Source organism: Caretta caretta, chromosome 8 (genome assembly GCF_965140235.1).
Source record: "Caretta caretta isolate rCarCar2 chromosome 8, rCarCar1.hap1, whole genome shotgun sequence".
Lineage (NCBI taxonomy): Eukaryota > Metazoa > Chordata > Testudines > Cheloniidae > Caretta > Caretta caretta.
In genome coordinates, this window is record NC_134213.1 from 6,710,604 (window position 1) to 6,732,237 (window position 21,634).

Sequence of the window (21,634 nt, forward strand, 5' to 3'; positions counted from 1 at the left end):
CGCGCCGGGATCACGTGACGGGGGCGAGGGGGCGGCGGCTGGGCCCCGGCTCCCAAGATGGCGTCGCTGCTGCAGTCGGAGCGGGTCTCGTACCTGGTGCGCGGCGAAAAGGAGATCCGCGCGCCGCTCTCCCAGCTCTACTTCTGCCGCTACTGCAGCGAACTCCGCTCCCTGGAGTGCGTCTCCCACGAGGTAAGCCCGGCGGCCGGGCCGCCTCCTGCCGCACCGGAGGCCAGCGAGGAGGGCGGCCCCTTGACGCCTATTGGTCACGTCGCCTGCCGCGCAAGCCTTCTAGTTCTTCCCATTGGCTAGCTCGCTACGAGGGGGCGAGACTGAGGTGGCCTTCGAGCCCTCTGCTATTGGCTCAACTGTATGAGGGGGGCTGGTTCCCACCAGGCTGGCTTCTTGATTGGTTTGTATCGCTGTCTGTCGGCTAGCTTCGTTTTCTGATTGGTTAGCGCAGGCACGGGCGGGGGGGGGGGGTGGCAGCTACTCAGGCCTGTCTGGACTAGAGGGAGGTGGCCCAGCTTGGCAGGGGCTCCCCCATGTCCGAGGCAGCTGCTACACTGGGGGAGGGGAGAAGCCCACCTGGCCTCGTGTGGGTTGGCTCCCCTCCCCCCCCGTCTCTATCTTTGAGGGGATCGGCCCCAAACAAGCCCCCTCCCTCCAGTGGCCTGGGCAGAGTCTCCCCCACCTCCCATTATTAGCCAGGGTGCTCACCCCCACCCCATGGCCTGAGCTGTCCAGAAGTTCTCCTGCTCCCCTCCCCTAGCAGGGTCTGGCCTTCCCCTTGGTTGCCTGATATTGCCCCTGCAGCCCAGGGATAACCCCAGGGTGGCTGCTGGCAGGTTGGCACAGCACAGGGACCCACTGCGGTGTAGCCGGGGGAGCGCTGGCCTGGGAGTCCTGACTGCCACTGACTCACTGCATGGTCATGGGCGAGGCCTGCGCTTGGCTGCTTTCCCTCGCTGTAAAGCTGCGAGGAGGTGTGATATTCCCCAAGCTCTCAGAGGGGTGGTGGGGGGTTGGCAGGTATAAAACGCTCCCCAGACAAAGCACTGAATGCAAAGCGCGATAGAGTAGTGTCCTTTCTCGGCAGACAGTGGCGTGTATTGTCTGTCACAAATAAGCTTGCATGGCCGCTGGGACTTGGTCTGAGTCCAGATTCAGGGTTCAGAGGTAGTGTTTTGTGGATTTAAAAAAAAAATTGTTTTCATCTAGACTAGCCATTTTCCCTTGTATTTGAAATCAAAGTAGATTTTTGCAGGCAGGAATTTGTTTTTCAGCAATGAAAAGGTTCATTCAAGATCAAGGCCTTTTCATACTTAAAATCTAGATAGTGATCAACTGAGATTATGGATAAATAGGTTACCCTCTGTCCAGAGACTGCTGACACATGAAAATCTATCTTGATCACCATGTTTATATCAAACAAAACACAAGAGAGGTGTTTAAAAGCTTGCACAAGTTATTTCAATTAGTGAGGTATCAATCCCAAGGTTGATAATTTGAGCACTGCAACTTCTTGACAATTATATTCAGAGGTGGATTTAGTAACAAGGTCATAAGAAAACTGCTCTGATCGTGTTTTATGAAACCTAAAACACAAACGGCTTAAGAAGTGAGGGAAATGTTGTTTTCTATGTGCAAATTACAACTTTTTTCAAAAAATTGTTATGTTTTGACATGTCCTAACCAAAAGTTGGAAAAATAATCTTAAAATGATATTCTGCCAAAATTCCTGGAGTCAGGCTACTGGTTTGGTTGCCTTCTGAAGTATCTAAAGACTTGTAAAGATGAAATAATCTAATGTAAATAAAACATCTGTTTGTTCAAATGTTTCAGCATTTGTTAACAATGTAAAAGGGTTAGTAAGCTGACTGCATCTCTCATACTGTTTATCTGCAGTGACTGAGCTAGTCACCACATATTAAGACAGGAAAAATCTGTATCTGCAGCCCCAAAACCTGAAGCAGTTTCACAGATCAGTTACCAGTTGTTAATTTCAGCTCTGTCAATAAAAGGCTGTATAAGGAGACATAATATTCCCATTGATTTGTTCTTTAAGATACAAGATAACTATAAAACTTTCGCAAAAAGAAAAGGAGTACTTGTGGCACCTTAGAGACTAACCAATTTATTTGAGCATGAGCTTTCGTGAGCTACAGCTCACTTCAGTACTTGTGGCACCTTAGAGACTAACCAATTTATTTGAGCATGAGCTTTCGTGAGCTACAGCTTGACCAAAACATTTATTATAGTGCCAAAAATTATACATAGCACTTCACAGTGAGACACATTCCCTGTCCACTTGAAGTGTACTTGAAGTGAGCTGTAGCTCACGAAAGCTCATGCTCAAATAAATTGGTTAGTCTCTAAGGTGCCACAAGTACTCCTTTTCTTTTTGCGAATACAGACTAACACGGCTGTTACTCTGAAACCTATAAAACTTTCCAGACTATTAATTGCTGACCAATGCAGTTATAATGCCAAAATAAAGTTAGACACATGGTGAGCATATATGGAAATTGAGTGGTCATATAGATGGAAAATGATGAAAGGCCAGAGTACTTTATTGACTTAATTATTCAAGTTCAGAAACTGATGGCTGTTATCTTGAGGCTCTTGTAATCTTTAACATATTAGGGCCCAGTTAAACTTGGCCTGTTTCCTAGGTAGTAGCATTTAATCCTTCTCGACAAGATCCTCTTCTGTGGTAAGATACTAAAGAGAAACTCCTTGCCAAGCCAGACTGAAAAATTTCAAACATCAGACATCTATCTTATATCTTCACTGACTTCACATTGCTGTTACGTTCCATAAAACATTTTGAAATCATGCATCAAGGTGTTTCAGCTGCTGCTATCCTGTCTGGAAATACACGCATCATGAGGGATGAAGTGACTTCTTTGTCTGTTGTTCGCTAGGTGGACTCTCACTATTGTCCCAGTTGCCTGGAAAATATGCCATCAGCTGAAGCTAAGCTGAAGAAGAATAGGTAAAATTGGCTGCTTCTGTACTGCAATGTCTCCTCCTTTAAATCTCTGCTTTTTAAAGCTCCTTACTTTGAGCAATCTTTTCTCCAGCATTAATAATCCCCTGGCCCATTTATGTACTGTTTGGCTCAATCACCATAATGTCTGAGTTTCTCAGTCTCCCTCTCCTGAACTGTTATCCTAAGTTTTGTCACACTTACATTGTGATCCCTTGTGGACAGGGAATGTGTCTCACTGTGAAGTGCTATGTATAATTTTTGGCACTATAATAAATGTTTTGGTCACCTGCCATCACGTTTATATGTTGTAGATAAGCTTTGAAATGACGTTAAATCCCTAGTACTGTTTTTTCAGTGTTACCAGCTCATTCTGTCCACCCTTTAGCTGACTTTATGAAATCCTGTTCCTTCCCCTATTGAATCTATATGAGCACAATGTTTTCTAAAGCTGTTGTGTGAGACCAAAAATGCACATTTTAGTTCTGAGTTTCTGTTCTTTAAGACTCTTATGTAAAACTAAGGTTCTGCCAAGGATGCTTCAAGCTCGTGACTTTCCCTTGTCTTCGACAGGTGTGCTAACTGTTTTGACTGCCCATGCTGCATGCACACACTTTCCACTAGGGCGACAAGCATTCCTGCTCCACTTCCTGATGACCCAGCCAAGACTGCAATGAAGAAAGCATATTACCTGGCCTGTGGATTTTGCCGCTGGACTTCCAGAGATGTGGGCATGGCAGATAAGTCTGTTGGTAAGTAACTCAGTATTAAAGACAGGACAGTGACTAATGTTGGAAGATAACATTTGTTCAGAGATATTAAATAACAAAAATTGCTCCCAAGTCTGTTGTGTATGTAACCCCAGTAAAACTTAACCACAGAGTCTGAGCTGGATACTCCATCCTCTTGGTAAAAAGTGATCTTGCCACTTAGGGAGTCTCTGAATTGAGAAGTATTAAGATTCGTTAGTTAGTTGTACTTCTCAACCTGTTCTACAATAGTGCCACTTGCCCAGTAAAAGATCCAACTGAATTAGGAACTCTTTTTTTCCCCCCTTAATCAGAACAGTTCTCTATATAACAAACTACCATTATTTCAGATTCTTAAGTAGATCAGTTTGATAACACAGATGCATGATGTACTTTATGATAACTCCATCACTTCTGTAAATTGGCACTTCTATTAAGATGACAAAATATGAGTATTTTGAAGCCTTTTTAGGTTCAGTATTTGAATTTAGGTTTTCTCTTCAAGGCATTTTTCAATTTTATATATTAAATCCTTTGCCTAGCAGGGAATATAGTAATTATAGAAGCTGCACAGTCTTACTGGTTAGATTAGACTGTTAAGCCACAATTGTGGAGCTGACTTGACACAAGCAGATTTCTGTGTCTGCCCAGAACCCCGTGACTATAGTTCAGAATGAGTGCAGGATTGGGACCTTCCGTTGCAAACTCTGAAGGGCAGGGACACTGTGTTTATTTGTTAATTGCCTATACACTTGAGTGTTGCATTTCAACATAGCCTGTCCATCACTTTGGTATCCAATATTTTTAGTTTGTCCTGCAATGGAAGCTTGCTTTTTTTTTTTGGTATTTCGTAGTCTTGCCATCTAATAAGAATTTAAGCTCTCTATTTTATATTATATTCCGTAGGGTTTGGCTGTCATGTAACTAAATCATTGCCACACTCTTCCTAGTGCATGGGTTTTACTTACTTTGTATCATTTAATTTCCTTGTGTTTCACTTCATAATTAACATACTGTAAATAATTGTTTTAATACTGTGTGATTAGATTAATAGCAGTTTTAATTATGCTGTGAAGGGAGTAAGATCAGCTTATGATTCTTCAGTGACTTTATGTAAACTGGCAGGTGGCATCCAAACCTGGGACTCATTTATGGAATGGTTTTAAAAACTTAATCAACAGTTCTTGTTCATACTGAGACATCTTCGGGGATACTTTGAGTAGAGGTGGAAACTAGTTTACATTAATTCATCTGGAAGGACATTGTGATTCCCAAAGAATTTGACTTTTGAAATGATTGCATCTCCTGTCAACTACATAAGTAGCACTAGTTGGGCCCTTTGCTGTAGATAATTTGATTCTTTACAAGCATATTATTGGTTTAAAATGCTATATAAAAACTGATCAAATAAGCTACTTCTCCATGAAGCTTCATGTGAATAGCCTTCCAAATAGAGGAACCTCATGGATCTTTCCAAGACTTCAGCGTGGCGTTTCACATGATCTCTGCTACTGTTGGTGGCAGCCCCTAGTGTGTGGTTTTAGTGTTAAACAAGCATCTTATTACAACAAACAGGCAAGATTTATCATGAAGAAATTGGAAACTTTGCCTACAACTTCTCATCTACAGCCTTGTCATGGAAAACACTAATGTTGAGTCTTAGGAACAGTTGTTCTAGCTGCCCAGAGTATTGAGCATGAGAATCTTCTCCTTCTGAGGACTGTTGTTTTTTTATTTTGTTTCAGCCAGTGGTGGTTGGCAGGAGCCGGAGAATCCACATACACAGAGGGTGAGTGAAGGGGAGAGGTAAAGCTTAAACCTTAGGAGGGTGGCCTAGGACAGAAAGGCTCTGGTCTTACTTTTGGATCAGTGAATTTTTGCATCTCAGTTATTCTTGAGAAAGAAACTGTGGTTACCTGTAGTCATGAGGTCAGCGTCTTGGCTGAATTCAGCAGAAGGAAAGCCCCTGGGAGAATGCCAGATCCTACCACAGGCGTAATATTTTATATAGTGCCTCTTGCACCGAACTTTGGGATCTTTCAGGACAAACTACATTTATACAAACATTGTTGAAATGCCACCAACTGGCACAAAGCATGTGTGGTGAGGGAAATGGTAGGGCCAAACCAATACCCTTAAGAAAAGTGCCATGAATATTTAACATAACATAGATGCAAAACCTGTAGACATATCTCCACTGCTATGATGATCAATACCTTCCCACAACACACCTTTCAAGATGCAGGGGTCCTAAGCATGCCTATCACAGCACATGGTATACCTCCTCTAACGCACTAAATGCCCCAGCAACAACTATGTGGGTGAAATGAGACAATCACTATGCTCTTGAGTGAACTCTCTCAGAAAAATAGGACAAAACACCATATCAACTGTGGGTGAACACTTTTCACAAAGTGATCCGTAGCTGACTTCTTAGTCCTCACCTTCAAAGGAAACCTGCATACCAGGTTTCAGAAGATAAGCCTGGGAGCTTAAATTCACAACGTTGCTAGACGCTAAATATCCTGGTCTTAATAAAGACACTGGATGTTTGGCTTATTACAACAATCTGTAACCCTCTAACTTCCCTTTTCAGTCCTGCAACTGCAGAGATGTTAAGGGGCCACTTCACCTTGAATGGTCTATTACAATGTGTGTTAACTACTCATAGTAACCCTCTGTTCCATCTTTTATTTAGCTGTACCTTTCCCAGACCTGAAGAAGTGCTCTGCGTAAGCTCAAACGCTTGTCTTTTACCAAGAGAAGTTGGCCCAATAAAAGACTTTACCTCACCCACCTTATTTCTCTAATGTTCTGGGACCAACAGCTACAACGGCACTGCAAACATGAATATTTAATGGCATAGATCAGACATGACTTTGCTTTCTTGGACTTCATCTGAAAGTTCCACACATAGAAACTAAGTTCCAAAGAATTGAAACTACATTGGAAGGATGGCTCTACCTTGGCAGGAACACTTTTATTTTAATTAGCATGCAAACTGTAAAAAAACAAACAAACAAACCACCACTTCTTGTCTATGTGAACAGAAGCTGTTTCCTGGTCATCCCCTCTTCTAGGCCTGGAGCTCTCCTGGTCCCCAACATAATATATCCTTACTATCCTCATCCTCTATGAAACACAATTGGTCTCTGACAAGGAGATTGCCAATTGTACTTCAACACTAAATTGTTCTCAACTGGCCATGCAGTATTCTCCATGACTTTGGAGAGTGTCATATGTTCCACCCAATAGCCTGAAAAACATCTCAATTACTGTGGTAGCTGGGAAGTGAAAGTTAGGTAATGTGTTATTTTTATGATAGAATTGGTCTTGAGATGAGCCATGATAGAGGGTGTTGAGGAGCAATGAAACGTCTGCTCCTGTTGCCCATTGTATGGTAAGACTGAGAGACATCTACGCTTCCTCAATGTATTTCCTTCAAAATAAAACCAGTATTGGCAATGGTAGGAAATACTTTATGGGAAGGGAAACTCTACAGATGGATGAATGCCATTGGCCTGTCTGGCATAGTATTTCAGGCGGTATATAATTGATCCTTTTTTTCCCTTCAGATTAACAAACTGGTTGAGTATTACCAGCAGCTGGCTCAGAAAGAGAAGATTGAGCGGGACCGTAAGAAGTTGGTGCGACGCCGAAACTACATGCCACTGGCCTTTTCGGTGAGCTGGGACAGTGATGCTCCTAGAGTAGAAACAGTGGAGCACAGGAGCAGGGCTTCTTTACTGCCTCAGTTTTGAAGATTAGGTGGATAATAGTGCCTGCCAGAAAAAAGGAAGGAGATCTCTCAAGAAGGATTTGAAGTAAAGAACTTATACTTAGTTATTCAGGCCTATTCGGGGAGGTGGTAGGATCAATAATCTTCCCTCCAAGAATTTCACTAATTCCCAGCCCCCTGCAGCTAATAATCCCTGAAGGATCTCAAAATCTGTGGCACAGATGGTGTGTGAAGGGACCAGCTCAGCTAGCACTGAAATGCAGCCACTTCTTGTGTGAGGACATTGCAGCAGTTCTGCCCCTGTGTAACACTCCACTGTTTTTTAAAGGATAGGAAGAATCTTTATATATTGAAACTATATAGGGGGAGGTTAGACAGATCACAAGTGCCAAGGTTGGAATTTAGCCAGGATACCAGAGTTAATACTTCTCTATACGATTCTGTACAGCTGGTCAGACGTTCATCAGATACTTGCCAACTGTCCTCCTAATGCAGGATTGACACATACTGGTTATCTGCTAAAAGTCTTAACTGAAGTTGGGTTTAACAATTTATCAGATTCAAATAGTACGTTTATTGTAACTACTAGAGAGAAGCTTACTTCATTTAGCAGAATAAGTCTCTGTATGCTTGCAGCCTTTTGGTTAACTGTATAACCAGCCTGCTCTGTGCATTTGCTCTTGTCTTATGGCTGCATTTTTTGTCTCCGTTGCTACCTGCTGCTTTTTTGGGGGCTCTTCACAGCAACACACAATACACGTAGTGGTAAGTCTCTTCAGTTTCTGCTAGTGTTAAAGCTCTTGTAGTGCAACTTGAAACCACTCACGTACCAATAGTGTGTCTGAAGTCCAGCCCCGTTTGATTTTTAACATCGTTCTGAGCTTCATTATAAATCTTGTAACTTAATAACATAGGGTTTCTTTTTTTTTGGCCCTCAGACACATAACATGTTTGAAAAAGAGCACTTTCCGACGCATTGACTAAGACACGGTCCCTGCATAGACTAACATGGATGCCCAGTATGGGTGTCAATAATAATCTTCCTACCAATCAGCCCAACCCATCAGATGAAAACCTCTCATTTAGCTCCAGGTGAAGCAAATTTTTGCCTAATAGGATGAGCCTTGCAGCAGTCCCTTGAAGGTCTGAGAAGTCAGGTTCTTTAGGTCTCACAGCAGCAGGTCCTCTACCTTTAGTATTCTATCTCCAGCTGAGATCTAGTAAGTCAGTGAGTATGTCAGCTGTCCTTGCCCATTATGGTCATGCCTAGAGGTGGGTAGACTTAGGTAGCCAGGTCCCATGCCATTTAGAACTTTAATCTGTATTCCACTTTCTCCATCCACTTCTGATGGCAGTGCAGAGTGGTTCAGTCTGTAATATGCTCACACGTACCCACTTCTTTAAGGCAGGTGAGCTACTGCATTCTGCGCTAACTATAACTGAGTTGCCTTCAAGAGTACAACTGAGTTCAGCACATTGTAGTTGTTCAGCCTGGTGGTTAAAGTAAAGAATTAAAGCTTGACAAATCTTTGACAGTATACTTCTGCACCTCCCAGCCCACAAGGTTTTATATATTTTTACCAACAAGATTTGCAAAGAAAAGTTGCAAATTATTGAGCAGAGAAGAAACTCTTCCAGTTTGCTTTCATTTGCTTGGCACCCTATGCTTGTCATGCTGTTGCAGGCTCAAGTTTGCTGTAGGCCTGTGTCCTGACAGACGGCAGATCTGGATTTGGTGGTACTGTTTTCTTCCTTGTAGGACAAATACGGCCTTGGAACCAGACTCCAGCGTCAGAGGCCTGGGGTGTCCATCAGTGCTCTTTCCGGACTCTCGTGAGTTTTCAGGGTTTGGTACATTGTCGGGAGGGATGAAAGGGATAAGCAGGAAAATAAAGATCTAAATTGAGAGAGATGGGTAAGTTATTTGATATTATTGGAAAAGGGCATCACCTCTAGAGTAGGTGGAGAGATGGGATCATGTAAAATGCCAGGGCAGAGGGAGTGAGTTCACTCTCAATCTCCATGCTGTCACTAATCCTGTAATTTACCCTGCTGTTCCTAGATATTGCAGAGATCTCTTAATAGAAGTTAATGAAAGTCAGTTACTTCTTACAGTGATATGAGTTAAGAGGGAATCTCAGCCTTAACGCTGTCTTTTTTTTTTTGTTTTGAGTGTAATCTGACACTTTATTATGGTATAACATTTTCAGTCATTAAAGGTGTACCGTGTTTAATGACTCCCTAATTTGTCTTTACTTTTTTTGCTTCAGCCTGAAAGAAGGAGAGGACCTGAGGGAGATAAAGATTGAGCCCGCTGATGCTGTAGAAGAAGTGGAACCTCTGCCTGAGGATTATTACACAAGACCAATAAATCTAACAGAGGGTAATGGCTTAACATTCCATTTTGATTCTTGTGCTACTGCTTACCAGCTAACCATCGAGAAGAGCCTACTCTTTGTCCTCATTAAATTATCCTCCGGGGTTTTTAATGTTTGCATGATTTTATTCATTGTATTGCTTGAGATGGTGCAGTGATGCAACTTAGTAAAGAATTATGAAATCTTTGGCTTTTTAAACTACAGCATTAATTGCTTGAGGTCAGACTTCATTGTCTAATAAGAAAAGTTGAAGTGAGAGTCTGAAAAGTCTGGACTGTCCTGTTGCATTCTTGGGATTGCATTTTGTTAATGACTTTATTTGCTTTGGAAAACTGGCAGCATTTGGAGGAGGAAAAGAGCAGCCGTCCTTGTTAGTAATGACAGGAAATGAGGGAAATAGCTGTGCTGGTAGGGAGTGGACTTGTACGCTAAGCTTTATAATAACAATTGTGCATTACTTTGGCATAAGTTTAAAATAGTTTTACACTCTCTTTGATTATTTAGCTGGATTTTTCCTCCATTGGCAAGTCTTTGTAAATTGGCTGAGGAACTGTGGGAGCGAATAGTATAAAATATGAAGTTCAAACAATCATCTAGATTTTCTATTTTGAGTACGCCATTGTGCTACTTACGCTCTGTGCCAAATGTCCATCCTCTCCTTTCAAATCCACAAAAGCAAATGTGTAAGAAATCTGCACTGCTTTAGGAATACACCTTTTGGGTAATCTGGTGCATGAGTCTGAACTGGGCAAACTCCCTGGATCAGAGACTATTTCTGTCTTGTACAGTGCACTGCTCAACTGATTTGATAATGAAAACAGCAAAGAAAATTGTATTTTTCCATGGGGGAGTAAAATTTTTCAAGGCTGCGATCAAGTGCTATTTCCTATTCATGCCTAATAAATTTTGAATGGTCATGAAGTCTCTTTAAAAGTCTGGTCCCCAGTTTTATGGCTGGCTGTCATTGTTACCATACCTATGTCTACAGTGCCTGGGCCTTGCTCCTTCTTTGTATAGCTGGCTTGTCTTTGTGTCCATGCACTACTAGAAATCTTAATTTTTTTGATCAGGGCAATTACTGAATTACTGGAGCAGTGATGTATATAGTTCCTTAAATGTAGCAAGAGTATACCGTAATCTCAAACACACCGCATGATTTTAAGCTACTCTAGTTGAGAATTAAATTTGAATTTTTGTTTTCAAATATGTGCCCAGTGACTACCCTGCACCAACGTCTCCTGCAGCCTGACTTCCAGCCAATATGTGCTTCCCAGCTCTACCCGCGCCATAAGCACCTTCTGATCAAACGCTCACTGCGCTGTCGGGTAGGTAACTGGATACATAGAGCAGCTTTTCCCTCAGCTTTGGAATCCTAAACTGTGGGGACCCACCTAGAAAACTAACTTGCAACTGCATTTTGTCTCTGAAAGTTCCAGCCTACAGTAATGCTACAGGGTCATGAAATAAGTAAACTTCTAACAACCAGCTCAATATAGGCCTGGTGAAGCATAATAAGCCCACTAAACCTGTAGGGCAGGGTGAGGCCCATGGTTGGAGACTAAGGGCCAGATTTTGAAAGTGTTTAGGTGCCTAAAGAAGCAGATAGGCACCTAACTCCCAGTGACGACTTGCTTAGGCATGTCTGAAAATCCCACTAGGCACCTGTTTGCATCTTTATGGACTTAAATACCTTTGAAAATCTGGACTTAAATGCCTTAACTAGCTCTGAGATGGGAGTACCTTATATAGTTGGTATTATAAAATGGCCTTTTGTTTAAAAAAACAGAAACCAAACCTAGTCAGTAAACATGGAAAGTCGGTTACCAGTGATATGACCCAATGCAGAATACGGATTCCCTTTGACATTTCAGTGTCCCAACAGAAAATCAGAGGACTGAACACAGGCATAGAAGCCAGGAAGTCTTGAATTCATATCCTGGTTCTGATGATTCACTGTATGATCATAGAATATTAGGGTTGGAAGGGACCTCAGGAGGTCATCTAGTCCACAACCCCCTGCTCAAAGCAAGACCAATCCCCAATTTTTGCCCCATATCCCTAAATGGCCCCCCCAAGGATTGAACTCACAACCCTGGGTTTAGCAAGCCAAAGCTCAAACCACTGAGCTATGGGGCAACACGTCTGTTTTCCATCTAGCAAAGGGGGATAATCTTTATCTAACTTCCAGAAGAGCTGAGGATTAATTAGTTAATATTTTAAAGTATTTTGAAGATGTTAAATGAGATTTAAGTGCTACATATTATGAGCAACAAATAAGAATACAATTTAATTTCATCTGAAGGAAAGGGTTGTAGTAACTCTCTGGTTTAGTGCAGATTTGTGATGATTGTAGTCCTGCATTATGTAGTTGCTTGTCCATTTGTTTTTTGAAAATGGGGAGAGACTCAAAATTCTTAGGTTTTCAAGATAGTACTGGAACTGGAAATTTTCAATTTATCAGAATTTCGACCAAATGCCGAGACCAAATTCAGGACGATTTGTGTGTACTAGGCTGACAAAATTAGTAAATAGAACATCCAAACTATGATACTTGCAGTTCCTATTGTTTATTGTGTGGCTGTACACAATGTGTGCTTTGGTGATGTTTAAAATATCTTTTCATCTCTTTTAGAAATGTGAACATAATCTGAGTAAACCAGAATTCAATCCAACATCCATTAAATTCAAAATCCAACTGGTTGCTGTGTAAGTATGCTGGGAATGGAGGGGGGAGCAGTATCTTGTTGTGTATTAATATCTAGTTAAAACCCTACTTTACTTTTTTTTTTTCCTCCTAGCAGTGGTCTTGATGTCAAAAATTCAGGAATAACGGGGATGTAAAAAATAACATGGTAACAGAAACTAGTTGTGGACACACAGGAGCTCATGCAATGTTTCCTTAAGTAACCCAAGAAATTGTTTTTAATATATCTAGCAGAATGTGGTATGCAGTAGTGGACAGAGTGTTGCCAAGGATTAAGTAGATCTACAAGCACCAGCTATGAAAAACTGTAGGCTTTTCATTTAAAACTTAAGCAAAAATGATGATCTTTGATCCTTCAGCATTGAGATGTCGTTCTAGGTGGCATCATGCAAATGAGCACAAAACTATCCTAGCATAAACAGGTTTCAAGTAGAATCCATTGCTTTCAGGGACAATTACAGCATACTTGTGTTTTTTAAAATTACCCAGAGGATACATATTATGAGGTTATTCTCAATGCAGTATTACTAGGAGCTCTTTTGGCACTCTGCTGTACAGTATCTCTTTAAAGCAGGTGATTTTAATGTCTGTTAATAATTCCCTTTAAAACTTTCTAGAACAATGTTACATTAGTTCTTTGAAATTCCACTTTCCCACTTTAGTCAAAAAGTAAAATGAAATTCACTAAGTTTGAAGGTTTCAGAGTAACAGCCATGTTAGTCTGTATTCGCAAAAAGAAAAGGAGTACTTGTGGCATCTTAGAGACTAACCAATTTATTTGAGCATAAGCTTTCGTGAGCTACAGCTCACTTCATTGGATGCATTGAGCTGTAGCTCACGAAAGCTTATGCTCAAATAAATTGGTTAGTCTCTAAGGTGCCACAAGTCCTCCTTTTCTTTTTACTAAGTATGAACAATCTGAAAAAGGCACTATCTCTTGTTTAAAAAAAATAAGGTTGTAGTTAAGAGTTATTTACAGAGCACTGGATTTGTCTGTTCTGTATGATCCTTTTGATTGAAATGTATCTTTTTAAACAAACTAAAGCATACACTCTAAACAAGTCAGATGTGTATCTTTGACTGTGTTGGTGGACTCTTGACAGGCAGAGTACTGGCAAAAGCAGACTCATGTTATATCTTTCATTTGTAGCAACTACATCCCAGAGGTGAGGATCATGTCCATTCCCAACCTGCGCTACATGAAGGTCAGTGCTTCTCTTTTCTTGTCCTCTTTGGGTGGAAAGGAGAGTGTGAATGGTGGATCCACAATATTTTAAAAAGGTACTCTGGCATGATGAGGGACTAGGTTTGTGATGGCATTAGCTTCATGTAACATATATCTAAATGGAATGGAGTTAAACAGCAACTACTGCAGTTCCGAGAAGGTACCATAACTAAGGGATGGCAAGATCTACCAGTGGTGTGCCTTATCTTGGTCTGGGATGAGGTGGGTAAGAAATATTTTCACTTTGAATGAATGGACTTAAGTATAGTATGATACTGGTGAATGTCTCAGATGTACCAGTATGTCGGGAATGAGAGCTAATTGAGTTGGGAGGCAGAGTAAATTCCTAGCATACTTTTTCACTCTATAAAAGTGTAATCGTGAGATGGAAGTGCCCTTCATAAGTGTAACATGGCATAGCATCCTTCTTCTGAATACCTACATCCCATAAGGCGGATGGATGGTATACATCAGCAGAGTATTCTGTAGATCTTCAGGGAGTTAATGTGACATAGTTTTGAAGGCAACATTAGCCATCCTGAGGTCAACTCTAAGGGTGAAAGCTGCTTTTTCAGTGTAATTGGTTCCTAAACTGTGCACCCTGCCTATGTATCTCACCAGGAGAGCCAAGTTCTTCTGACTCTGACCAATCCAGTGGAAAACCTCACCCATGTCACACTGATTGAGTGTGAGGAGGGAGACCCTGATGACATCAACAGTACTGCTAAGGTATTGCACCTTCTTGCTATACAATCTCCAAATGCAGAGACCTATTCCAGTGCACTGTGCTTTCATGTGGGCTGAGCTGAGCAGCACCCAACTTCTCATAAGCTACAGGAGGATTCATGTACATCAGTCTCAGCCATGTGTCACGCTCCTTATGTGGGAGGTTTAAACCTTAAACCTGGTGCATTAATATCACCATTGTACAATTTGAGAACAGTTGTAAATCACCTTCAACAGGTTTATTATCAGCATCCATAACTCAGAACATGTAACTTTCTAATCTAAGGGGAAAGTGTGATAGAGATCATTTGATAAGGAGGAAACAGAAATGGTGGAGGAAAACCAGAAGACTCTCTTCTTCTCCCTCTATGGTGCCCCCTGGCTTGACTAGCCGTCACCAGGGAGTGCCTACTCTGATGCTAGATATGCAGATGTTGGGATGTGTTTCAGCACTGCCCTTCTCCATATGGTTTTGCAGGTGGTTGTTCCTCCCAAGGAGCTCATCCTAGCTGGCAAAGATGCTGCAGCAGAATATGATGAGTTGGCAGAACCTCAGGATTTTCAAGATGACCCTGAGTGAGTTTTCCATCTTTCGTGTGTGGGGGATAACTTGGCATGTGGTACTTGGTTATATTCAGCAACTTCCTCTTCTGTTACTCTTCCTCAGCACATAGGCTTTTGTCAAGCTTGAGCAATGTAGAAGTTCTTTTTTTTTTTTTCAGTGTACGGTACGGATTGTTCAGAAAACATTCACTTCTATATAGGTTGTGCATTGCAAGCTGACATGGCAGATTGAAAGCAGCTGTTCCAGCTGTCTGTTCTCTGGAGAATCATGCTGGCTTTTCAAGCAGAGTTTACAACCACTAGTAATACCTGAAAAATTGTATAGTTACTAGTTGGCATTAGAATAACTCAAAGATCTGTCCAGAGATATTGTATCAGTCCCATAAAGAGAGAAGCTGCTTGAGACTTGGCTGATCTAATACTCTGCTTCTTATTTTGCAGCATTGTAGCCTTCAGAAAGGCCAACAAGGTGGGAGTTTTCATCAAGGTCACTCCACAGAAAGAAGAGGGCGAAGTGACCGTGAGCTTTAAAATGAAGCATGAGTTTAAAAATCTGGCCGCTCCAATCCGCCCCAGTGAGGAAGGCGATCAGAGTTCTGAGGTCATCTGGCTCACTCATCATGTGGAGCTCAGCCTTGGCCCACTGCTCCCATAATGGCTTCCAACAGCTGGATCCATAAAGGTGGCCACGGGATAGACTCTTTTGCCATGACAGAATGCATCCTGTTGAAATCGTTTGTGAAACCTCCTTTGTGATGTGTACACACACCACAAATTCCAGCCAAGAAATGAGGAGGAGGTTGCACGAGTCGGGGGAGCTGGAGGGGAAGGTAACTCTGTTGTTGGATGATTTGTTCTGTAATGCCCGCTATGTGAATCTGTGGCTTTCTCACACCACCACATGCTTGTTTAACTTACAGCACAAAGAAGGCCCTCTCTAGACCTTATCCCTTGCTGAAGTCACATTAGCATTACCAACAAAAAACCCCAAACCCTTACGCTGGCTTTCCTCTTCTCCACATCAGTCCCATGAAGCCAATATTTAAATACTCAACAAAACAAATCCTTTCTCTGGTGGAGCCTGGTGTTCATGAGCAAACATGCCAGGGCTGTGGCCCTGTCTTTTCAGTTACAATAACCATCTGTTGCAGCAGCATGATACCCTCTTACTTGCTTTCCATCCCCTATTAGAATCTCATTAGTTTAAAATTTTCTTTAGCCCATGTACTCAAAGGTGTAACTGGTTTTTACTCCCCCTTTATGAAAAAGAACGCTTTGCTCTGTACAGCTTGTTTGGGAGGCAATGGATCTTAAGAATGTATTTGCTTCTAGTGTTGAAATATGGTCTCCTGTAGCTCTTGTGGGCTTGGCTTATAATTTATATCATTTTAAGCCTTTTTTGTGGGAAAGTGTAGGTTATTATGCATGGTACTGTAGGACTTGGGAGGACCAATAATAGGTCACTGAAGTGAACATGCTGCTGCTTCAGTTTTTATTGAGGCTAGGACACTACTGAGTGCAATTTTTGCATTCCATAAATTATTTTTAGTGAATGGTGAAATCAACCAAAGAATATGACAGCTCAGATTATTTCAATACACACACAGCCTTTAAGGGTTCAGGAGTGTGCTCAGTGTGTTTACTAGTGACTTGGGGGGGGGGGGGGGGAGTTGTGGGCTCCTTGAGCAGAAAAAACTTAAAGGCTTATCTTAACCCTCCGCACTTCAGGAGTATATGCCATGCCATGCCATAACATAAGCATAACTTACGTGCTACCATAAGGCTTATTTTGGCCATAAGTCAGATCTAAAACCAGTTACAAACGGCATGTCCATGACTCTGATTGTAACATGCCACCACTACCACTAACTACCGTATTATAGTGCAACCAGTGCAGAATTTCTCTTCCTACAAAGATTTTTTTTCAGTTGCTCTTGGTTAAAAGCGGTGACTTTTGTGAAACATCTCCCTGAATGAACAGTAAATGCAGACTACAAAAATCTTTATCTTGGGGCTTTGACATGCAACCTGAAGATAACCAAGTGGCCTTCAAGCCCTTCCAGATATGCTCTGTTTAGTTAAATAAGGAACTTGTGTAGTGTATATGACTCTGCTGTTCTGTAATGTAAGATGTGTGGCATCTGGGAAAGGAGAAAAATGCATAGTTTTATCTTAGTCAAATATTAATATAATGAATGGATTGGGTTATCATGGCATACAGGAAGTTCTACCCTTTTTATGTCCAGAGGGAGTCAAATTGATCTGTATCCTGTTTGACAGCCTTTGGGAAGGAGCTGCACCTTATCTGCTCATTTGTGTAATGGATATCACAGCAGAGAGGGGCTTAATGTTTACAAATTTGCGTAGATGATACACAGATGTACAGCATGAGTTTAAGTGTAGCCAGTATTTATTCATAAATGTATAGTGTTAATAAGTGTCTGCTACTGTCTTATGTAACCAAGTAACACTTAAGCTTTGAGTTTTCTTCAGTAGCCAAAGTAACTGGCAAACTATCAACACTATCTATCAAAAACCATCTTTTCCAAACTAGCTTTTGGCTGGCTGCCTGGCTGGCTATTTTCAAACTGGTTAATTCACCACTTGTAGCTGAGTTTAGAGCTGGGCTGTCGCTCTACTGAACTACACAAGAAAGGTTCTTTAGCACCTAGTTATTGTTTTACAAAAATCAGATGTACTCTGGTGCTCTGAATTGCTACCTTGAAAAGTAAAGGGCACATTGGCTTTGAATGACTTAACTAGTCCAGAGAATTTCTTTTCCCTTCAAAGCTTATAGGATATAGGAGTAACTTTAGCTGTTTTCTGTGCATATTTGTGCAAAACATCTCACTTGTTCCAGTCGAGAACAATGGCAGCACTCTGCCTTTACCAATGTTAACTCCATTAATGACAGATTATTGTTGCTTTATAGCTTAATTTATGTGGTGAACTTAAAATAAATAAAGCAGACAAAGCTGGCTTTTTTTATCTTGTGCAATAATAGTACTTAAAGTGCAGTAAAATATTAATGCTCAATGTGCATATGAGGTAGGGATCATTCCATTAATCAGTTACATTAGGGCTAAATTTCAGCCAGAGTTGAGGACTTCTCTAAGACTGTAAAAGTGTCACCAGAAGAGCTGGAATCAAGAGCTCCTGATTGGAAATCCCATCCTTGCTACTGGATTATGCTGTCACTCAGCTGTTTGTAATGGACTTCAGTATTTTTTTCACATGAACTATTCCCAAACCAGTTTAAAATAGTGACATTGTAAACATGTAATTGCACTTCTGCCACTCTCTATCTTTATCTCTACACTATCCAAGAAGTATAAATCTCTCACACAGGTGGGTAATATCTGAAATCCTGTATTTTAGCAATTAAGCCCTTAAGTTTAGCTATGGACTCAAAATAGGACTTCACAGATGACCAGCTGTATTGGGTTTAAAATTTTCTCAGCTTTGAGAGAGAGCTGGCCATGTACACTCTGTATAACTGACTGCAGGAGGATACCAGCACAAGGTACCTCTAGTTCTTTCATTCTATCAAAACAAGAATATAAAAGATCATTTAGAAACAAGTTTGTGATGGACAGGAGCACAGACTTAAGATGTTTTAGGGTTCCTTAACTCTCCATTTCCATAATTTCAACTGTTTGAATCTTTCAAAGTTTTGCCTTTATTTAAAATTTCCAAGCTCTCAATAAAATTTTATTAAAACTAACAATACCAAGGTATGTTCTTTAAACTGATATGCAGCTTCTACTTTAGCTCCAGTTTATTGAAGATTTTGGCTGGAAATACTTTTTGATTTTGGTTGTAATTATGAGGGGAAAATTGAGGTTATCCCACTTCATTCTTGAACGTAACAACATAAGAATGTCCATACTGCGTCAGGCCACTGGTCACCTAGCCCACTAGCCTGTCTTCTGACAGAGGCTGGTGCCAGATGCTTCAGAAGGAATTAACAGGACAGGGCAATTATCAAGTGATCCATCCCGTGTTGTCCAGTCCCAGTATCTTGCAGTCCAAAGCTTAGGGACATCAGAGCATATGGTTGCATCCTTGACCATCTTAAGTCAATCAGTGGCTGTTAGCTATCTTCCATGAACTTCTCTAATTCTTTTTTGAACTCAGTTATACTTTTGGCATTTACAACATCCCGTGGCAATGAGTTCCACAGATTGATTGTATGCTGTTTGAATAAGTACTTATGTTTGTTTTAAACCTGCTGCCTATTAATTTCATTGGATTGCCCCTGGTTCTTGTGCTATGTGAAGGGATAAATAACACTTCCTTACTCTCTTTCTCCACATCATTCATGGTTTTGTAGACCTGTATCATATTCCCCCCTACACACACACACACTCCTCTCTTTTCCAAGCTGAATAGTCCCAGTGGGAGGTTTCAAAGAACTACAGTGACTCCAAGATCTTTCTTGAGTGATAACAGTGAATTTAGACCCCATTATTTTGTATGTGTAGCTGGCATTGTTTTCCAATGTGTATTATTTTGCATTTATCAACACTGAATGTCGTCTGCTATTTTGTTGTACAGTTGCTCAGTTTTGAGAGATCCCTTTGTAATGCTTTGCAGTCTGCTTTGCACTTAACTCTTGAGTAATTTTGTATCTTCTGCAACCTTTGTCACATCACTGTTTACCCCCTTTTCCAGATTATTTATTAATGTATTGAACAGCACTGGTCCCCATACAACTCCCTGAGGGGGGGTGGGAGGGGCTCTGCTATTTACCTCTCTCCATTCTGAAAACTGACCATTTATTCCTACCCTTTATTTCCTGTCTTTTAACCAGTTACAGATCTATGAGAGGATCTTCCCTCTTATCCTATGACTGCTTATTATGCTTAAGACCCTTTGATGAGGTACCTTGTCAAAAGCTTTTCTTGGGTTCCCTTATAAATGTATATTACACCTTAATGGATAGCAGTACATCTGATAAACTTTATTCAAACTTACATGTTCAGATTTCTTAATTTGCTTAAACAGTCCATTTACAATCCTACCTTGATCACAGCCTTCAGTAAGTATGTGGTAGCACAATGACTCCTTTAAAGTCCTTTAACTCATCTGCTTCTGCAAAAGGTTTTGATGCATCTGACTGTGGTTTGAATGCCATAGACAGGAGTGCTGTAAAGCAGAAAAAAGTCCTTGTGGTGTTTTCTAAGATTCACAAAAAACTATCTGTGGCTTATAATATCAACTGGACTCCCGGCAGAACTAAAAGTGCTGTAAACAATATGGCAACTGTTGAACCTGCATTTGAGCACATGAGAGATTGTGGTTCTTGGCACCAGTGTGTCCAGCCCAAGAGCAAAGGTTTTTCACAATGGCTAGAACTTCTACAGTCTGTTTATGGATCACAACTGTTACTGGATATAAAAACCTATCCCCCCACAATGAAATTAATGGACCCTTGAAAACAGAGGCCCTACACCCACAGTGCTAATGCTAGCATGGTGTCTGGCAGTTCCAGAGTGGTATTTGACAACTCTTCATCTGATGCTATCATACACACAAACCACGCTGCATCCCCATCATGCAGCGCAGGAAGGGCTGGTGCTAATGGCTCTGCTAACAGACCAGGTCCATTCGTGGACACCACAGGTCTCAGAGCAGAGAAGGGCAGAGCTCATGCTGTGCTCCAGGGCGTGTGGCAGTGTCCTCGTCATCCTAGATTTCGCCAGGAGTCTTCTTCCATAATAAAGTGGGAAGTCTCCCCTCTCCCTCCCCGGGGGGCGTTTCCCCCACCCAGCCCCAGGGCGGGATTCTCTCACCCCCTCCCCGGGGGGGCCGTTTCCCCCACCCAGCCCCAGGGCGGGATTCTCTCACCCCTTCCCCGGGGGGGCCGTTTCCCCCACCCAGCCCCAGGGCGGGATTCTCTCACCCCCTCCCCGGGGGGGCCGTTTCCCCCACCCAGCCCCAGGGCGGGATTCTCTCACCCCCTCCCCGGGGGGGCCGTTTCCCCCACCCAGCCCCAGGGCGGAATTCTCTCACCCCCTCCCCGAGGGAGGGGGCGTTTCCCCCAGGGCGGGATTCTCTCACCTCCTCCGGGGGGGGGGGGGGGGGGCGTTTCCCCCACCCACCCCCAGGTCGAGGTTCTCATCCCCCTCCCCGCGGGGGCCGTTTCCCCCACGCAGCCCCAGGGCGGGATTCTCTCACCCCATTCCGGGAGGGGGGGGGCGTTTCCCCCACCCAGCCCCAGGGCGGGATTCTCTCACCTCCTCCCCGGGGGGGCCGTTTCCCCCACCCAGCCCCAGGGCGGGATTCTCTCACCCCCTCCCCGAGGGAGGGGGCGTTTCCCCCAGGGCGGGATTCTCTCACCTCCTCCCCCGGGGGGGGGGGGGGGCGATTCCCCCAGGGCGAGATTCTCACCCCCCTCCCCCGGACAGGGGCGCCACTGGCAGCTCTGGTCCCCTCCCCCGAGATGAATTAAAGGGCCAGACGCCCCCACCCTCCCGCTCTCTATGGTTCAGCGGCGGCTAGAGGGGACGCCGGCAGGCGGCAGCGCGCCAGTTGCCCGAGGGTCATGCCGGGGT

At 42.6% G+C, this 21,634-nt stretch overlaps 1 protein-coding gene and 1 long non-coding RNA gene across 3 annotated transcripts; one reads left to right on the plus strand and one right to left on the minus strand.

The window, feature by feature from the left end:
* Positions 1 to 4: 4 nt before the first annotated feature.
* On the plus strand, positions 5 to 18,804 carry DCTN4 (dynactin subunit 4). 2 transcript variants are annotated; one of them, XM_048859943.2, is made up of 14 exons: positions 5 to 192; positions 2,928 to 2,998; positions 3,566 to 3,744; positions 5,487 to 5,530; positions 7,317 to 7,424; positions 8,225 to 8,245; positions 9,240 to 9,313; positions 9,751 to 9,863; positions 11,074 to 11,183; positions 12,491 to 12,564; positions 13,713 to 13,767; positions 14,409 to 14,516; positions 14,992 to 15,089; positions 15,519 to 18,804. In XM_048859943.2, exons 1-14 carry the CDS (start codon positions 58 to 60, stop codon positions 15,730 to 15,732), a joined length of 1,404 nt encoding a protein of 467 aa, XP_048715900.2. In that variant the 5' UTR covers positions 5 to 57; the 3' UTR covers positions 15,733 to 18,804. The 2 variants fall into 2 exon arrangements, with proteins under 2 accessions (XP_048715900.2, XP_048715902.2); XM_048859945.2 differs by lacking the exon at positions 8,225 to 8,245 and having other exon boundaries at positions 6 to 192.
* LOC125640870 (uncharacterized) lies at positions 2,553 to 21,591 on the minus strand. The gene is made up of 4 exons (XR_007357930.2): positions 21,420 to 21,591; positions 20,102 to 20,225; positions 3,684 to 3,738; positions 2,553 to 2,984 (listed from the first exon to the last, which is right to left on the minus strand). It is a non-coding gene; the product is annotated as an uncharacterized LOC125640870 (long non-coding RNA).
* Positions 21,592 to 21,634: the final 43 nt, after the last annotated feature.